The following is a 15,631-nucleotide window of genomic DNA, read 5'->3' as shown; positions in this document are numbered from 1 at the left end:
CGGTGTAGACCGCGCTGGCCTCTAACTCAGAGGTGCTCCCCACACCTGGCTTCTGCCCTGGTGTTGTGAGCCAGGCTCACTGTGTATCCCAGGCTGGGCGGGAACTCACGGTGATCCTCCTGCCTCAGCTTCCCGAGTGGCTGGACCGCGGGCTGGGGGCGGCGCCGCGACTTCCGTGTTTGCGCACTGGCGCATTGCGCAGCCGCGGCCAGAGCTCGGCCCGGAAGCAGTCCAGCGCCCGGATGTTGTAGCTGCCGGGAGCCGGTGAGTGCAGACGAGGAGTCTCAGGTGTACGTTCCGGGACGGCGGGGCGGACGGGGCCGCGGGGCGGCGGGGCGGCGAAGATTGTGTCGCTTTGCGCTCTGTGGGGATGGCTCGTCCAGCCCGAGCGCCGGAAAGTTGGTTTCTGAAGATGCCTCAGCAGGAGCGTGGTGGCGCCTGCCGGGGAGCGGAGGCCGGAGGATTGCCGGGAGTTCGAGGCCAGGCTAGGCTGCCTAGTGAGACCAGGAACAGAAAACAGTGGCGGAAACTTCCTCTTGAGCCTTTCTGGATGCGCTCCCGGGTGCTGCTGACTTGGGTCCCAGCCCCCCGCTGCCCCTCTGTGGGACATTTTTTAAAAGGCCGGGTTAGGAAGCGAGCGTTCTGCACACCGAGGACCTATAGAGACGCTCTGCCAGAGCAGATGTCCTTGTTCCACGCAGGAGCCCAAACGACTAAGCAGGGAGCAGCTCCGGAGCTGTCCTCAGAGGCTTCCCTGCCCGCCCTGTGAGCCCGTCCCGGGCCTTGAGTCCTGGAGGGGAAGCCGCTGCCCCTCCAGCCTGCGCCCATGAAAAGTCGCGCAAGACCCCATGGGGCCAGCGCCAGACAGCAGCGGTGCCGAAAGGGACACAGGCTTTGTTTTTGAGATAAGCTCTCCCTATGTAGCCCTGGCTGGCCTGAGAGGTGCCTGGCTGGCTTCCCGAGGGCTGGGATTAAAAGCATATGCCCCCACACACACAGCAGGAACGCATTTTTTTTCCCTCTGTGAATGACATGTGATTAACTTAAAAAGAAAGAAAGAAAGACATAATGTGAATTGTCAACTGACAAAACACTCCAGTTTCTAAATATTTTCCACATGAAAAAACGAAGTAGATCTCAAATACATGTAATGAAGCATAACAGTGCGTAGCAGAAACAGTAATGCCCCTGTGGGATTTAATATCCTGAGGCAAAATGGAAACAAAATGTTTAGAATTAAGTTAGTTAACTCTAAGTACTATGAGCCAGCTGAAGGATAGATATTGGATGCACATACGCCATGTTCAGTGGATTATTCTATAAAAGAACACCACTGAAGGAATGGAAACCTTTCTCACGGGTGCTTTTCCCTCTCTTTTGTGAAGACAGCTTTTCATGTATCTCTGGCTACCTGGCTGACCTTGAACTTGCTGTGCAATCCAGGATGACCTTGAATTTTTGATCTTCCTACCTCTACCTCCTGGGTGCTGAGAATACAGGTAAGTGCTCCATGGCATACTTGGTTTATGCAGTCGTAGGGATCAATCCCAGGGCTTTGTGAGTGATAGACCAGCAAGCATTCTACCAGCTGAACTATATCCCCTCTCCCAGGATGCTTTTATTTGTTTTTTTTCTCAATGGAAACATTGTGTCACATGTTTCTAATCCCAGCTACATAATAAGTTCAATCAATACACTATAAAATCAGTGCAGAAGATTTCTGGCAATACCCTTTTGTGGCCAGTGGCCAGGAACTCAGCCTTGTGGATAGCGGTAGTGAACTGACGGTGTCTAGTGTGAAACCCTTCACGCTGTCAGTGCCATTCTCCATGTTTGTGAAAGCCCTGTTGTATAGCCTTTAAGTATCTGGCTGTCAGGCTGCATGCCCTGACTCTCTTCACTGGTCCAGCAAAGGCATTAGAAGGGAAGTGAGTCCACTCTGCTAGGCTCCCTCTGCTGTGAGCTACAGGTAAACCCTGCCCACCGGTACTTTTTGTTATGGCGGTGTCCTGATCTTTGTTGCCTGGGGTAGCCCTGTGTGGCCTGTGGCACTAAAGAACTGGTGCCTACGTTTTATGTGCTCTTCTGTGAGTGTGCATGTTCATACATGAGTGTGTAAGTGTATGGGTAAGAGCACTTCAGGTGTCCTGCTCTTGCCCTTTCTGCCTTGTTCTCTTGAGTCCAGGTTTCTCACGGAGCCTGGAGCTAGCCAGGAAGCTAACAAGCCCCTCGAATCTCCCTATCCCAGGCCCCCTGTAATAGGTGTGGATTACAGGTGCACCCCAGCTTTTTTGTTTTGTTTTGTTTTTCTGAGACAGGGTTTCTCTGTGTAGCCCTGGCTGTCCTGGAACTTGCTTTGTAGACCAGGCTGGCTTTGAACTCACAGAGATCCACCTGTGTCTGGCTCTCGAGTACAGGGACTAAAGACGTGAGCCACCATGCCTGGCTGCACTACAGCTTCTTAAATGAATGAGTCCCAACTCGAGCCCTTATGCTTAACAGCAAGGATTATTGTCCACTGAGCCATCTTCCTGGCCCTCATTTTATTTAATTTTAACTTTGCCAGTCCAAGGTGGCTAATAGACACTGGATGAGACACTGAACAGCAATGGGAAACAGACTGACTTTATTCCCTGTTAGGAAGCCACAGCACTCAGAGTCTATGCACAAATTGGAAATTGGGAAAGGAGCAGGCTGTGGTGGCGTACACCTTTGGTTTAGTACTTGGAGGCAGACACAAACAGTTCTCTGTGAGTTCCAAGCCAGCCAAAACTATATGATGAACCAAAACCAAAATCAAAAAAAAAAAAAAAAAAAAAAAAAACAGGCCTGATTATGAGTCAAGGGTCCAGGTGGCTTTGCAGCTGTTCCCAGCCTTTGGGTTTGTCTCTACCAGTGCCTTGCAGATTTAGCTGCTAGCATCCAGCAAGTGCCCACAACAGCCAAGAACCATGCTTTTCCCTTAACCTATGTGTCACTACTCCACTCCTACGCCTGCCATCCACTGCCTCAGGACCTTGGAGAGCCACACTCCTGCCCTTTGCTTTAGTGCCTTCCACTGTAAAATGGGGACAATAAAATAAATAGCTTTATAGAATTTTTGTATAGACAGAATGAGTTAGTCCCTGGAAACCACTTTTAAAAGAACAGATTCTGCAAGTGGTACACTAGGGGTCTGGAGTATTTGGTTGCTGGTTGCTTCATTTGGTTTGATTGGTTGATTGGTTTTTAGAGCAGGGTCTCATGTATCTCAGGCTGGTCTTGAACTGCCTCCACTTCTCAAATGCAAAGATTGGATATGTGCACCACCAGGCCTGGCTATTCTGTTTGTCTAGATAGAGTCTTACTCTGTAGCCTAGAGCCTGGAACTCTTTATATAGTTTAGACTGGCTACAAACTCAAGGGAATCCTGCTCCCCTCAGCTCCTAAGTGGTAGGGATTATAGCATGAGCTACTGCATCTGGCTTGTTTATTATTAAATTTATCTCCAAGTGAGATGGAGAGATGATTCAGTGGTTAGGAATATTACTCTCACAGAGGACCCAGATTCAGTTCCCAAAACACACAGTGGTTCACAGCAATCTGGAACTCTAGTTCCAGGGGATCTGATGCCCTCTTCTGACCTCCATGGGCACTTGGCGTTCCTGTGATACACATACAGACATGTGGGCAAATCCCATAAAATAAATTTTTTGAATGTATTTTTAATTTACTTTTAAGTGCTTTTCATATGTGGCACTGGGTGAAGGGGGTTGCTTTGTTTCTTTTTTCTATTGATTGGCTTTTCTCTGTGTAGCCCTGGCTTTCCTGAAACTTGCTCTGTAGATCAGGCTGGCCTCGAATTCAGAGATCCGCCTGCCTTGCCTCCCGAGTGCTAGGATTAAAGGTGTGTGCCACCACTGCCTGTCTAGTTTTGCTTTCTTAATTTTCATTTCTAATTGTTTGCTGCTGGACTAAATCAACCCAGTAGATTGTCTTACAAATTTTCCAGGAGTTTTCTGTGTAATCAGTCTTCTCTCCTGCAACTATTAACTGTTTTACCTCTTCCTCTTTTTTTTTTAAGATTTTTTTTTTAATTATATGTGTGTCTGTGGGTATGTACACGAGGAGTAAATTTCTCCAGTACAAGGTGTTGGATTCCTGAAGCTGGAGTTACAAATGGTTAAGCTACCTGATTCGGGAACTGAGAACTGAATTTGGGTCCCCTGCAAGAGTGGTACACATTCTTATCCAGTGAGCTATCTCTAGCCCCAACACCCCCCCACTCCACTCCATTTTTTTTTTTTTTTTGACCACTGTAGCATTTCAAAGTGCCATATTTTGCAGGAGTGAACATGGGCATCCCTGCCATCCCCTAAATCTCAGGGGTACCATCCATGCTTTCACGTGAGTGTGGCATGCTTAGGCCTGGCCACTTGACATGTGACATTCTTTTCCCTTCCTGTTTGCTGAGGCATTGGTTCCAATCATGTCCTAGCATGCCAGCTGGGACCCGGCTGAGAGGTGGCCTTGTGTCCTCACACCAGACCTTGCTGGTTACTGGCCTCTAATTTAGCTTTCTGTGCAAGCCAGGTTTTGGTTCTGGGCCACATTGACCTTATAAAGTAGATTGGATAGTGATCTAGTATATATAAATTTGGGGTTATTTCTTAATAGCATTTACCAAGAATTTACCACCAAGTCTGAAATTTGGGGATATATGTTTCCTGGAAAATGCAATTTTTTGAGGCGATGTAGGACGTTTTTTTCTTATAAATCTTTAAAGATATGTCCATTTGGTGGTCAGGTGATGGTGGTGCACACCTGTAGTCTCAGCACTCGGGAGGCAGAAGCAGGCAAATCTCTGAATTTGAAGCCAGCTCGATCTACAGAGAGATTTTCAGGGACAGCCAGGACTACACAGAGAATCTCTGTCACTAAAACCAGTAATTAACATAATGTCCATTTGACATAAGCTATTGAGTGAAATATATTTGTCAGTCCTCTGTAAATCTAGTCATCAAAAGTAATTTACTTACAGAAACCCTTTTATAGGCAGCTCAGCGGCAGAGCATTTTACCTGAGGATGAGGGCCCCGGGATCAATCCCAATCACTGGTAGAAATTAAAACAAAAATAAAAAGCTTTTCAGAGGTTAAAAGTGTGTCTGCACTCTTCCAGAAAACTAGGGTTCCATTCCCAGGACCCACCTGGTAGCTCACAACTGTCTGTAACTCCCAATTCCAAGGGATCCAGCGTCCGCTTCTGCCTCCACGGACACCAGGATGCATGCGTGCTCTACACCTTCGTGTGGGTAAAACACCCATACTTTTAAAATATAGTCATAAATTAAAAAAAAAAAAACAACTTTGACTTGGAGGTGAATCTGGTGTATAGACGCCAATTCTGGGACAGCCAGAGCTACACAGAGAAACCCTGCCTGGGGTCAGAGGACTTTAATAGAAGGGAAGGAGGAGGAGGGTATCCCCATGGAGTGGTGGCCCAGCATGGGAAGAGGAGGGAATGGACCATTAGGCTAGGCTGGTTACTGGGCACATAAAGAAAAACCATAAGGAGAAAGGAAGTCACCAAGACAGAAAGCATCTGAGCAATACTAGACTATAGGGATGGATGTGTCTCAGGGTTTCTGTTTCTGTGAAGAGATACCATGGCCACAGCACCTCTTACAAAGGAAAGCATTTAACTGGGGCTGGCTTACAGTTCAGAAATTTAGTCTATTATCATCGTGGTAGGAAGCATGGTGGCACACAAGCTGAGATGGTGCTGGAGAAGTAGCTAAGAGTTCTGCATCCACCTGGGCAGTGGTGGCACACGCCTGTAATTCTAGCTCTAGGGAGGCAGAGGCAGGTGAATCTCTGGGTTTGAAGCCAGCCTGGTTTACAGAGTGAGTTCCAGGACAGCCAGGGCTACACAGAGAAACCCTGTTTCGAGCCACCCCCCATCCCTTAAAAAAAAAAAAAAAAAGTTCTACATCTGGATCAGCAGGCAGCAGGAAGAGTGAGTCCCTGGGCCTGGTTTGAACTTCTGAAAATTCAAAGCCCACCCCCAGTGATACTTCCTCTAACAAGACACACCTCCCAGTAGTGCCACTCCCTGTAAGCCTATCAGGGTCATTTTTCATTCAAACCACCACACTGTGTGAACTGTTAGTTTCCAACAGGTAGGGGTGTGTGTGTGTGTGTGTGTGTGTGTGTGTGTGTGTGTGTGTGTGTGTGTAGGGTGTGTAGGGTGTGTAGGGTGTAGGCAGACAGGTGTAGACCTGACTGAAGGTGTAAGTATGGGATATGAAGGGGAAGCAAAGGTACCTGTACACTCCCAGCTGTGTCCTTCAAAGGGGACAGCAGTGTCACACAGATCTAGATGTGGGTCCCAAGGTTCCTGGAGGTGAGACTGTCTGCAGGGCTGTGCTGGAGGAAGACATGGCTGGGCCCCGCTGTGAGCATGGGAAGGTGCCGAGAGACCTATGGCATTAGCCAGGAGGACCTGAAACTCCAGGATGAACTTCAGCTGGCCACACTAGGAACAGTTGGGAGTCTCAGACTCCTGCCCATAGCTGGTGACCTGACCTAGGGAGATGTGCATGCATAAAAGGAATGTGCTGGCAGTGGATAAAGAGCAGGGCTGGGGGCCTCCCCAGAGCCCTGTGGGGCAGTCCAGCAGAGAGGCCCCTGAACCGGAGTGTCCCTCCCTGTGGAGCCAGACTATGGTCCAGCATGCTGTGTGTTCAGCAGCCCATCTTCCTGTGGCCTAATGGTCCGTGAGTGTGCTATCCTGGGAGCACACCTTTATGTCCCTAGCTGCTTTTCCTGCTGCAGGGTGTGTGGTGGAAGTTCCGGCTTCCGAGCTGGTTGATCTTTGTGAACACAGTCCTCACCCTGAAGCTGCTCAGGAGCCCATGTCACCTCATCAGAGCAGAAGTCACTCAGGCTCGGTGGCTTTGGGTCATATGCTTCCATCACTGTCATCTCTCAGGAAATTGGAAGGATGAGAGCTTCATGAGGAGCAGAGGCCCGAGACCACATAGATGCTGTCCATTGTGTTCAGGGTAGGACAGGAGCGCAGGGCGCCCATGCGGGCGGGCCTGTCCTGGCCCAGCCTCTCCATTTTCCAGTGGGATTGAGGCAGCAGCTGTGTGGCCTTCCCAGGGTCATCCCAGGAAAGTGGCAAAGGTGACATTGTCTGGGTGTGTGTTTGCCATCGCTCAGTATTCTTGTGTTCCTGTTTAACAGTTTCAAGCTGTCCAACAGCACAATCTTCAACAACAGTTCATCAAATGACTGTTTTTACTTTGGAGAAACTCTGACTTGAGGTTTAGATTCCCTTTTAATAATCTCACCAAGCAGGTACCTTATAATCTCCAGGGAGATTCACTCACCATTGCAAGAGATTTAATTATCTAAATCCTGTGTGCACAGATCCTGGTGTGAGTGCAGACAGGCTAATGAATACCACAAGCCCTCATGTATTTTGTGGTCCAGCAGAGCAGTAGTCCATCGGTTCTCTTGTTTTTTTTTTTTGTCTGTTTGTTTATTTGTTTGTTTTGCTTTCTTTTCTGGATTCTGCTCTAGCTCTTGTCAGAAGTTCATGTTTAACCCGAGTGTCTTACTGGATCCTTCTGACTTTTATTAGGGCAATGATACCTACCAGACTTGGCTTGGCAAGGTCCTTCACTGTGTTGGGTGTTTCAAAGTGTGCTCCATCCACCCAAGCTACCCTCAAGCCCAGCCAGCTCCATTCACTGCAGGCTTCATCTAGATTGCTCTCCCTGGGCATTGTAGGCCACGCCAAGCACCGGGAGGCCTCCGGAAAGAAGCTGCTGTCAGAGAAAAAACTGGTGAGTCTCAGCCTAGGGAGGACACATTTGATTGTCTGCACGAGTGCATATGGGTTTGTGTTCACGAATGCATGCCTGTACGTACAGACCTATGGAGGTCAGAGTAAAGGGTAAAGGGATCCTCCCTTGGAGTTACAGGCAGTTGTGTGCTGCCTGATGTGGATGCTCTAGTCCAAACATGGGTCCTCTGGAAGAATAGCAAGTACTCTTTGCTGCTCAGCTATCTCTGCAGCACTAGGGCTGCATGGAGCTCATGCCCAGATCTCCTGGAAGTATTTTTACATACAGTTTGTTATTTGCAGTTAGGTGGTTTTGAATATTCATGTTCCGTTTGAACCTGGGAACTGGATATGTCTTTAGTTTTAAGTTCTTTAAGGCCTCTAATGAACAAGATGTTTGTTTGTTTGTTTGTTTGTATAATGCTTGTGGGTGCATGTGTGTATGCAGGTTCTCTGTATATGAAGGCCAAAGGACAATCTCTGTGTCATCCTCAGGGACACTGGCTACTTCCTTTGAGACAGTCTCTCGTGGGCCTGAGGCTCACCAGTCGTACTAGACTGACTTGCCGATGAGCTGCAGAGGTTTCCCCCATCTCTGCTGTATGGCTCGGCGATTACAAATGCATGCCACCATGCCAGCACTTTTATGTGGGCGCTGGGGATCAACCCCAGGATGTTATGCTTGCAGGCAGGTTCTTTACCAACTGTCTCTCCCCAGCCAGCCTTTACAGGAAGTTTTTACTCTGTTTGCCAGAACCTTTGATGATCTTTGACTTAAGAAGTTACACACTGGGGCTCCTCATCTCCTCCTAGTAGAGGGATTCTGGGTGAGCAGCCGATACAAAGCCATGCTGCTTATGGATGAGGGACACAGCACCTCTGTCCCCAGGGCTCTGCCCTCCTGGTGGCTCATGCTTGTGCTGGGTCTTTCCTGTGCTTTTTCCTATGAGGTGCAATCTGTTTTTGTTGGCAAGGCACAAACTTGCATTGTTTCAAAGTAGTAGCTCATAGCTTTCCTCATGCTGCCAAGGAATCCTACAATGTTTGTTTTGGAGGACTTTCTATTTATTTTTGTGGTACAAGGCATCAAATCTGGGACCTTAAACATAATGGTGAATTCTGTACTGCTGAGCTCTGCACCAGGCTGGGCGTCTTTTTTCCTTAAAAACAACCTAGTCCTAGGGACTGGAGCAATGGCTCAATGGTTAAGAATATTACCAGGTGGTGGTGGCGCATGCCTTTAATCCCAGCACTTGGGAGGCGGAGGCAGGTGGATCTCTGTTAGTTCCAGGACAGCCTCCAAAACAATACAAAGAAACCCTGTCTCTAAAAACCAAAAAAAAAAAAAAAAAAAAGAGCATTTATTATTCTTGCAGAGGACTTGGGTTAAGTTCCCAGCACCAACAGAGTAGCTCACAACTACCTGTAATTCCAGTCACGGGGACCTGGCACAGGCGTTGCATACACATGGTAAATATGCATATACACATAAAATAAATAAATATTTTAAAAACCCAATGCTGGGAATGGAGGAGGGAGCTGCAGCTGAAGGATGAGCTAATGTGTATGAGTGTTTTGCCAGCATGTATGTATGTGTGTGTGTGTGTGTGTATGTATGTGTGTGTGTGTGTATGTGTGTGTGTGTGTATGTGTGTATGTATGTGTGCATGTATGTGTGTGTGTATGTGTGTGTATGTATGTAAGTGTGTGTATGTATGCATGTATGTATGTATGTGTGTGTGTGTATGTATGTATGTGTGTGTGTATGTATGTATGTGTATGTATGCATGTATGTATGCAAGTGTGTGTGTGTGTATGTATGTATGCATGTATGTATGTGTGTGTGTGTATGTATGTATGCATGTATGTGTGTGTGTATGTGTACCACATATGTGCCTGGTGCCTACAAAAGTCAGAAAAGGGCTTTGGATGCCCTGGAATTGGGGTTCCAGATGTTTGTGAGCCATGTGGTTGCTGGGAATCAAACCCAGGTCCTGTGCAACAACAACAAGGGCTCTTAACGGCTGAGCCATCTCTCCATCCCAGCTGCTAATTCTTATTCTTTCATTGTATTAAGGGCCTAAAGAGAACCCTCCTTTCTGCATTTCACATTTAAGCCCTCAGGTGGTATCATTGGAGAGCTAAGCCTGGGCATTGTCCCAGAACTCCACCTCGTGCTGTCCTAAGCAGCAGCAGCTCTCCTCTGGTAAGAACAGACCTGGCATCTCAGCAGTGTCATTCTGTCTGAAAGGAGCTGGGAGGACACTGTGTTCAGGAAACATTTCCCAAACAAGCTGTGCTCCCTAGGTTAGAATCTCTGCACTGCCTTTTGAAGTGTGCGTGCCATACTAGCCACCCATTGTGTCTGCAGTGATTTACTTCAGTCCTTGGGTGCTGCTGACCTGTGGGAGCTGCCTTACCTGGGGCTTTTGGAGCGCTCTGTGGTCGTGTCAGCATGGTTAGCCTGTGATGTGGTAGAGACATGTACCAATGTGTGTGAGTGTTTTGCCTGCATGTATGTGTCTCTCTTGGAAGGGTTTCAGGACTGCTAACATCCTTGGCTGCCTTATACTCACCGCAGAAAAGACATTTTGTGGATCATCGGAGAGTACTGGTCCGTGGAGGGAATGGAGGCTCCGGCATGAGCTGCTTTCACAGTGAGCCCCGCAAGGAGTTCGGAGGCCCTGATGGTGGGGATGGAGGAGACGGTGGACACATCATCCTGAGAGGCATGTGCCCTGGGAGCAGCTAGGGAGGAGATAGCCAATACATAGCAACTGGAGGGTCCACTGTCTTGTCTTGGCATGCGTTTGTATTCAAACTTAATGTACAGACAGTATTTTTATGAATTATATGGCTGCTTATCACCAGTGTACCAAGGCTAGTGACTTTGGGCATCATTTTTGTTTTTTAATCTCAGAAACACAGATGATTTCCCACAGGACCTTCATGGCAGCACATGTAACAGGATCAGAAAATACAGCAGGGGCGCTGGGTTCTGTTGAGCTGGGCATGAGGCATCTTCCCAGCATGATGAAGTTAGCTGGTTTTTTACATTATTCAAAGTGTATGGCTGTGTGTATACCACATGTGTGCCCCACAGAGGCCATCAGATCTCCTAGAACTGGAATTACGACGGTTGTGAGCTGCCATTAGATGCTGGGAATCAAACCTGGGTCCTCTGGAAGAGCAACCAATGTTCATAATCACTGGCCCACTCTTTAGCCCCCTTAGGTGACTTTTTTTTATTTTAATTGGTGGTAGTCATAGTTGCTTCATATGGGGATGCCTTCCAGGTGCAAGTCTCGGGGCAGCTAAGGCCACAGAGATACATAGTAAAATCCTGTCTCAAATAAAAGGGGGGGGGGCGTGTCATATTCTATTTTGGTTAGGATAATGGAGAGTGTGGCCAGCCAGCTATACACTCAGGCCCTGAAGGGCGAGGATGACAGGTGTGAGGCCGCTCGGCAGCTGTGTTGGCTGTGTCATAACACAAAAGGACATGAGATTCTGTTCTCGTTCTAGTTGACCAGCAAGTGAAGTCCTTGTCCTCAGTCTTGTCCCAGTATCAGGGTTTCAATGGAGAAAATGGTGGCAGTAAAAACTGTTTTGGACGAGGTGGTGCCACCCTCTACATCCAGGTAAGCTGAGGAGCTGGACAGGCCACTATTCCCTTGGGTCCGTGGACAGCTAAAGGCACCTGGCTCGGAACAGAAGTGGTCTATCTTTGGAGTCGAGTCCCCACACAAACTCCTTTGCACCCGTGTGTTGGCTGTGTTGCTTCTGACTCGAGAGTCCAGAGGCGTGACCCTAAAGAGGGAGCCAAGAACATACCTCTTCCCATGTCTAGGTGAGGGCAGCATGCTCACACAGGACTGTTTCCCTGGTGCTTGGTTGATTCTGATGCTATACTAACACGTCAAAAGAGTCCCTGGTGCAGGTGGGTGTTTGCTGTTGTGACAGACCTCACATGTGACCCAGACTGTCCTTGAACTTGTGATCCTCCTGCCTCAGCCCTCTGAGTGCGAAGGCAAGTGTTACCATGACAGCTTGCTTACGCACTATGGAGCATATGACTAGGCCCATAATAAAATCTCTTCAAGGCTGGGACATTTTCTTTGTGATGGTGGCTGAGGGGAGAGGTTAGCAGTGCCCCACCCCTCCTCTCTGGCGGGTTATAGAACAGAACGTCATGGCGGTGGTGATGATGATGGTGATGATGAACTTTTCAGGTTCCTGTGGGTACCTTGGTGAAAGAGGGAGGTGAGATTGTGGCTGATCTATCCCACCCAGGAGATGAGTACATTGCCGCACTGGGAGGTGCAGGAGGAAAAGGCAATCGCTTTTTCCTGGCCAATGACAACCGTGCCCCTGTAACTTGCACCCCTGGACAACCCGGTCAGGAGCGGGTCCTCTACCTGGAGCTCAAGACAATGGCCCATGCTGGGATGGTAGGTCCCTGGCTGTACCACACTCTGAGGCAGTGGGTCCCTTCTGGTGGGGTTTGCTGTGACGAAGGTGGGGCATGCCCTACCCAGGAGAGAGCAGCAGCTTTTATTCATTCCTCCTGCACATGCCGCATACGAGCAAGTGAGCAGGAACCTTCATTCTCAGCTACCCCAACCCTGTCCTCTGTCTGTGCCAACTGCTGGTGGCATTGACAATGTCCCTCCATGAGGTCACATAGCACTTTTACTTTTTTTTTTTTTTTTTTTCTAGGTTGGCTTCCCCAATGCTGGGAAATCTTCTCTCCTTCGAGCCATTTCAAATGCAAAACCTGCTGTAGCTTCCTACCCTTTCACCACCCTGAACCCTCATGTGGGGATAGTTCACTACGAAGGCCACCAACAGATAGCAGGTAGAGAGCCTCCAGAACCCTGCCAGAGGATGGTTTAAATGGCCCAGTGACTCAGGAGAGCAATTATATAACCCCTGAGATTAGCTTCCCACTTAAAATGAGACATTGTTTTCCCTGATTGAAACAATGTTAATGAGCCTGTTCTCTGTCACAATCAGCCCCTCCCCTCCCAGCCAAGAAATCTGATCTCTTCAGCTGGAAATTGTAATCTTGAGTTTGGAGCCCAAGGAGAGGGCTGCCTCTTGCCTTCCTCACTCTCCTGTGGAACTGGGCGGCATCAGTCATGCAGACAGCATGTGGTTTAAAAGCCTTTCCTGTACCATTTTAAGAGGAAAACTTTTTTTCCAGAAGATAATGTACCCATTAAAAATAGCAAGCCTGCTGGTAAGGTTATTTGTACAGCACTTTGTATCTGCAAAGTGCACGATAGTGATTTGTATCCATAATCAAATTAGCCATAGAATGCAGGGAACCATCTCCCTTTTTTTGAACCATGTTTGAAGCCTGGGAGACAAGAATGTGTTAAATCTCCCTCATTAGATTGATCCACTGTACCTATCACTCAAATATTTGAGAGCATGTTGCAGACCCAAGGGCTGAAATGCCTTCATGTCTCTTGGCCTGCTGAGTCTCCTGGGGGAGAATAAATGGCTTCGATTTTAGGTGTTCCTTGAAAGGAAAGTTGTAGACTATGAGATCTGGGCCAGGGGGTCTCCCTGGGGGGAACCTCCTGACCCTGGACCTGACTAAGCTCTTAACCTCTTGCAGTGGCAGACATCCCGGGCATCATCCGAGGCGCACACCAGAACAAGGGCCTGGGGCTCAGCTTCCTCAGGCACATTGAGCGTTGTCGCTTCTTCCTATTTGTGGTAGATCTCTCCTTGCCTGAGCCGTGGACTCAGGTTGATGACTTAAAGTATGAACTAGAGAAGTACGACAAAGGCCTGTCTGAGAGGTCCCATGTGATTATTGCAAATAAGATTGATCTCCCGAAGGCCAGAGCCCACCTGTCCCAGCTCCAGGCCCACCTGGGACAGAAGGAGGTCATTGCCTTGTCAGCGCTGACTGGAGAGAACCTGGAGCAGCTGCTTCTACACCTGAAGGTGCTGCATGACGCCCACGTGGATGCCGAGCGGGAGCAGGGCTGCCAGCCTCTCAGGTGGTAGTGGGCACAGGGCTGCCTGCCCCTGTGCCAGCATGGGACAGGGGTGGCCTGCAGTCAGTCACAGGAAGCAGAAGCAAACCTGTTATAAAATGTGGGCAGGCAGCTTTGAACACCTGAGAGAAAGTACCTGCAAATATCTGATTGTGTCAATGTCTTTGTTTTCCCACCAATTTGAGGCACACCTAAATTGCCCCCTACCCTCTGGCCTAGGGTGATGGAATATTGAATATTCTGTGCCACCTGGTACCTGAATTGCTCCCTGGTGCTTGGATTGCCTGTCACCCTTGCTGACTGGTTTGCTGAGGTTGACTCATTTGTGCTAATTAACACCTCATTAGTAGGAGGACAGTGCTGCTGGCTGAAGGTAGCAAACACTGCTGCCAGGCGGCCTGGGCAAACGCAGCAGAGTGGCAGAGCCACGGCAGGGCGTCTCAGGCACGACAGCGTTTATGGCAGAGCAGTCCTGGGCGTCCTTGTGGGGGTTGGGTCAGCCCACAGTCCTACAGAGCCTCCTGGGTACTGTCCACTGTACTAGCTTGTCCGGGTGCAGAGGCTCTACTTTGTTCTCCAGTGCCAGCTGACCGAGGAGAACATCGAGGGCCAGCTCCTTCCTTGTTGTTCCCAGAAGGCGGTGCTGAGTTCTGTGGGGGCTGAACACCAAGGCAGCCGTGAGCTTCACGACTGAATGCACCCAATATCCGACCCAGGCACGCAGCCTCTGGCTGTGCATCAAGGATGCGCCAGCAAGTTGTCAACCAAAGGAGATGTGAACCTTGAATTTCTGGCGTTGTTCCTCATAGGTGGCCTCAGCTAAGGGTGTATGAAAGAACGGCAGGGGACATGTCCCTGGTGACAGGTACTGCCACCACTCTACCCTGTCCTGGCCAAATGCTCAGCTCACCAAGACTTATCTGGCCTGTGGGCCAGCACCAGTCCTTTCACCAGGAGGGTCCACGTTACTCCTCCAGCCACTGCACTTTGGAGAGTGACCCCGGGTAGTGCAGGCTGGGGGCCATGTATCCCAGGATGTTCCCCCAGGAAAGCTGATGCCTTAGTGTGGCCCTCAGGGCCCTTAGAAGTGCAACAAGGAGACAGATGGAAATAAGAAGCCCCATCTTTTGAGGAGAACCTCTGCCCTAGAGTGAGGTTAGTCAGGCTTCTGGCACACAGACAAGAGCCCCTCTGTGTGTTGGGGTGGGGCTGCTGCAACAGCAGGCCTGCCCTAAGCTTTTAGGAGCAATTCCGTTTTGATCTGCAGCTGGAACACGGGGTCCTTTTCCGCGAAGCTTTATTCTAATGTCTTATAATTTCAAAGGTCCTGGCGTTCTAGAGGCCAGGGCGGGTCTCATGTCTGTGGCTTTCTCTTTCAGTCCACCAAAAAGGGTTTTGTAGTCAGGCCAGGCCTGAGAGCATTAATTATCCACCATTGGCTTTCATCTTTGTGGCCGCTGTGCTCTAGAGACCTCAGAATGCCTTCCTCCGGCCTGGAGACCGGGGGTGGGCTGACTCCTCAGAGCCACCATGTGTCCTGGGAACCACCAACAGTCCTTGGCCCAGACGCAATCACATGGGATACTGAGGTGCAGTTTTGCTGACACCAAGAAGCCAGCGCAGAGCGTGTTTGCTCATCTTCCTGGGACCACACCAGGAGGGTTGTTTCTGAAGCTGGCCTTCTCCCCAGCTGGTGTTCTTGGAGAGAAGACTGACAGTCCATCATGGGTTCAGCGGTGAGTGTCTGCAGGTCATAATGAAGCTCATTTAAAGTCACAATTGCTG

General features: G+C 49.2%; 1 protein-coding gene across 5 annotated transcripts; it reads left to right on the top strand.

Moving 5' to 3' along the window:
• Nucleotides 1-180: 180 nt before the first annotated feature.
• On the top strand, nt 181-13,993 carry Mtg2 (mitochondrial ribosome associated GTPase 2). 5 transcript variants are annotated; one of them, XM_027419874.2, is made up of 8 exons: nt 181-264; nt 1,386-1,499; nt 7,629-7,833; nt 10,414-10,561; nt 11,358-11,473; nt 12,065-12,283; nt 12,552-12,690; nt 13,459-13,993. In XM_027419874.2, the coding sequence occupies exons 3-8, from the start codon at nt 7,633-7,635 to the stop codon at nt 13,854-13,856; spliced, it is 1,221 nt and encodes a 406-aa protein (XP_027275675.1). In that variant the 5' UTR covers nt 181-264; nt 1,386-1,499; nt 7,629-7,632; the 3' UTR covers nt 13,857-13,993. The 5 variants fall into 5 exon arrangements, with proteins under 5 accessions (XP_027275675.1, XP_027275677.1, XP_027275674.1 ...); XM_027419876.2 differs by having other exon boundaries at nt 189-264; nt 1,390-1,499; XM_027419873.2 differs by having other exon boundaries at nt 194-290; nt 1,390-1,499.
• The last annotated feature ends 1,638 nt before the right edge of the window (nt 13,994-15,631 follow it).

This window comes from Cricetulus griseus, chromosome 6, assembly GCF_003668045.3.
Source record: "Cricetulus griseus strain 17A/GY chromosome 6, alternate assembly CriGri-PICRH-1.0, whole genome shotgun sequence".
In the NCBI taxonomy this organism is placed as follows: Eukaryota; Metazoa; Chordata; class Mammalia; order Rodentia; family Cricetidae; genus Cricetulus; species Cricetulus griseus.
The sequence above is the reverse complement of the archived record's forward strand: the minus strand, read 5'-3'. Positions and strand labels throughout refer to the sequence as shown.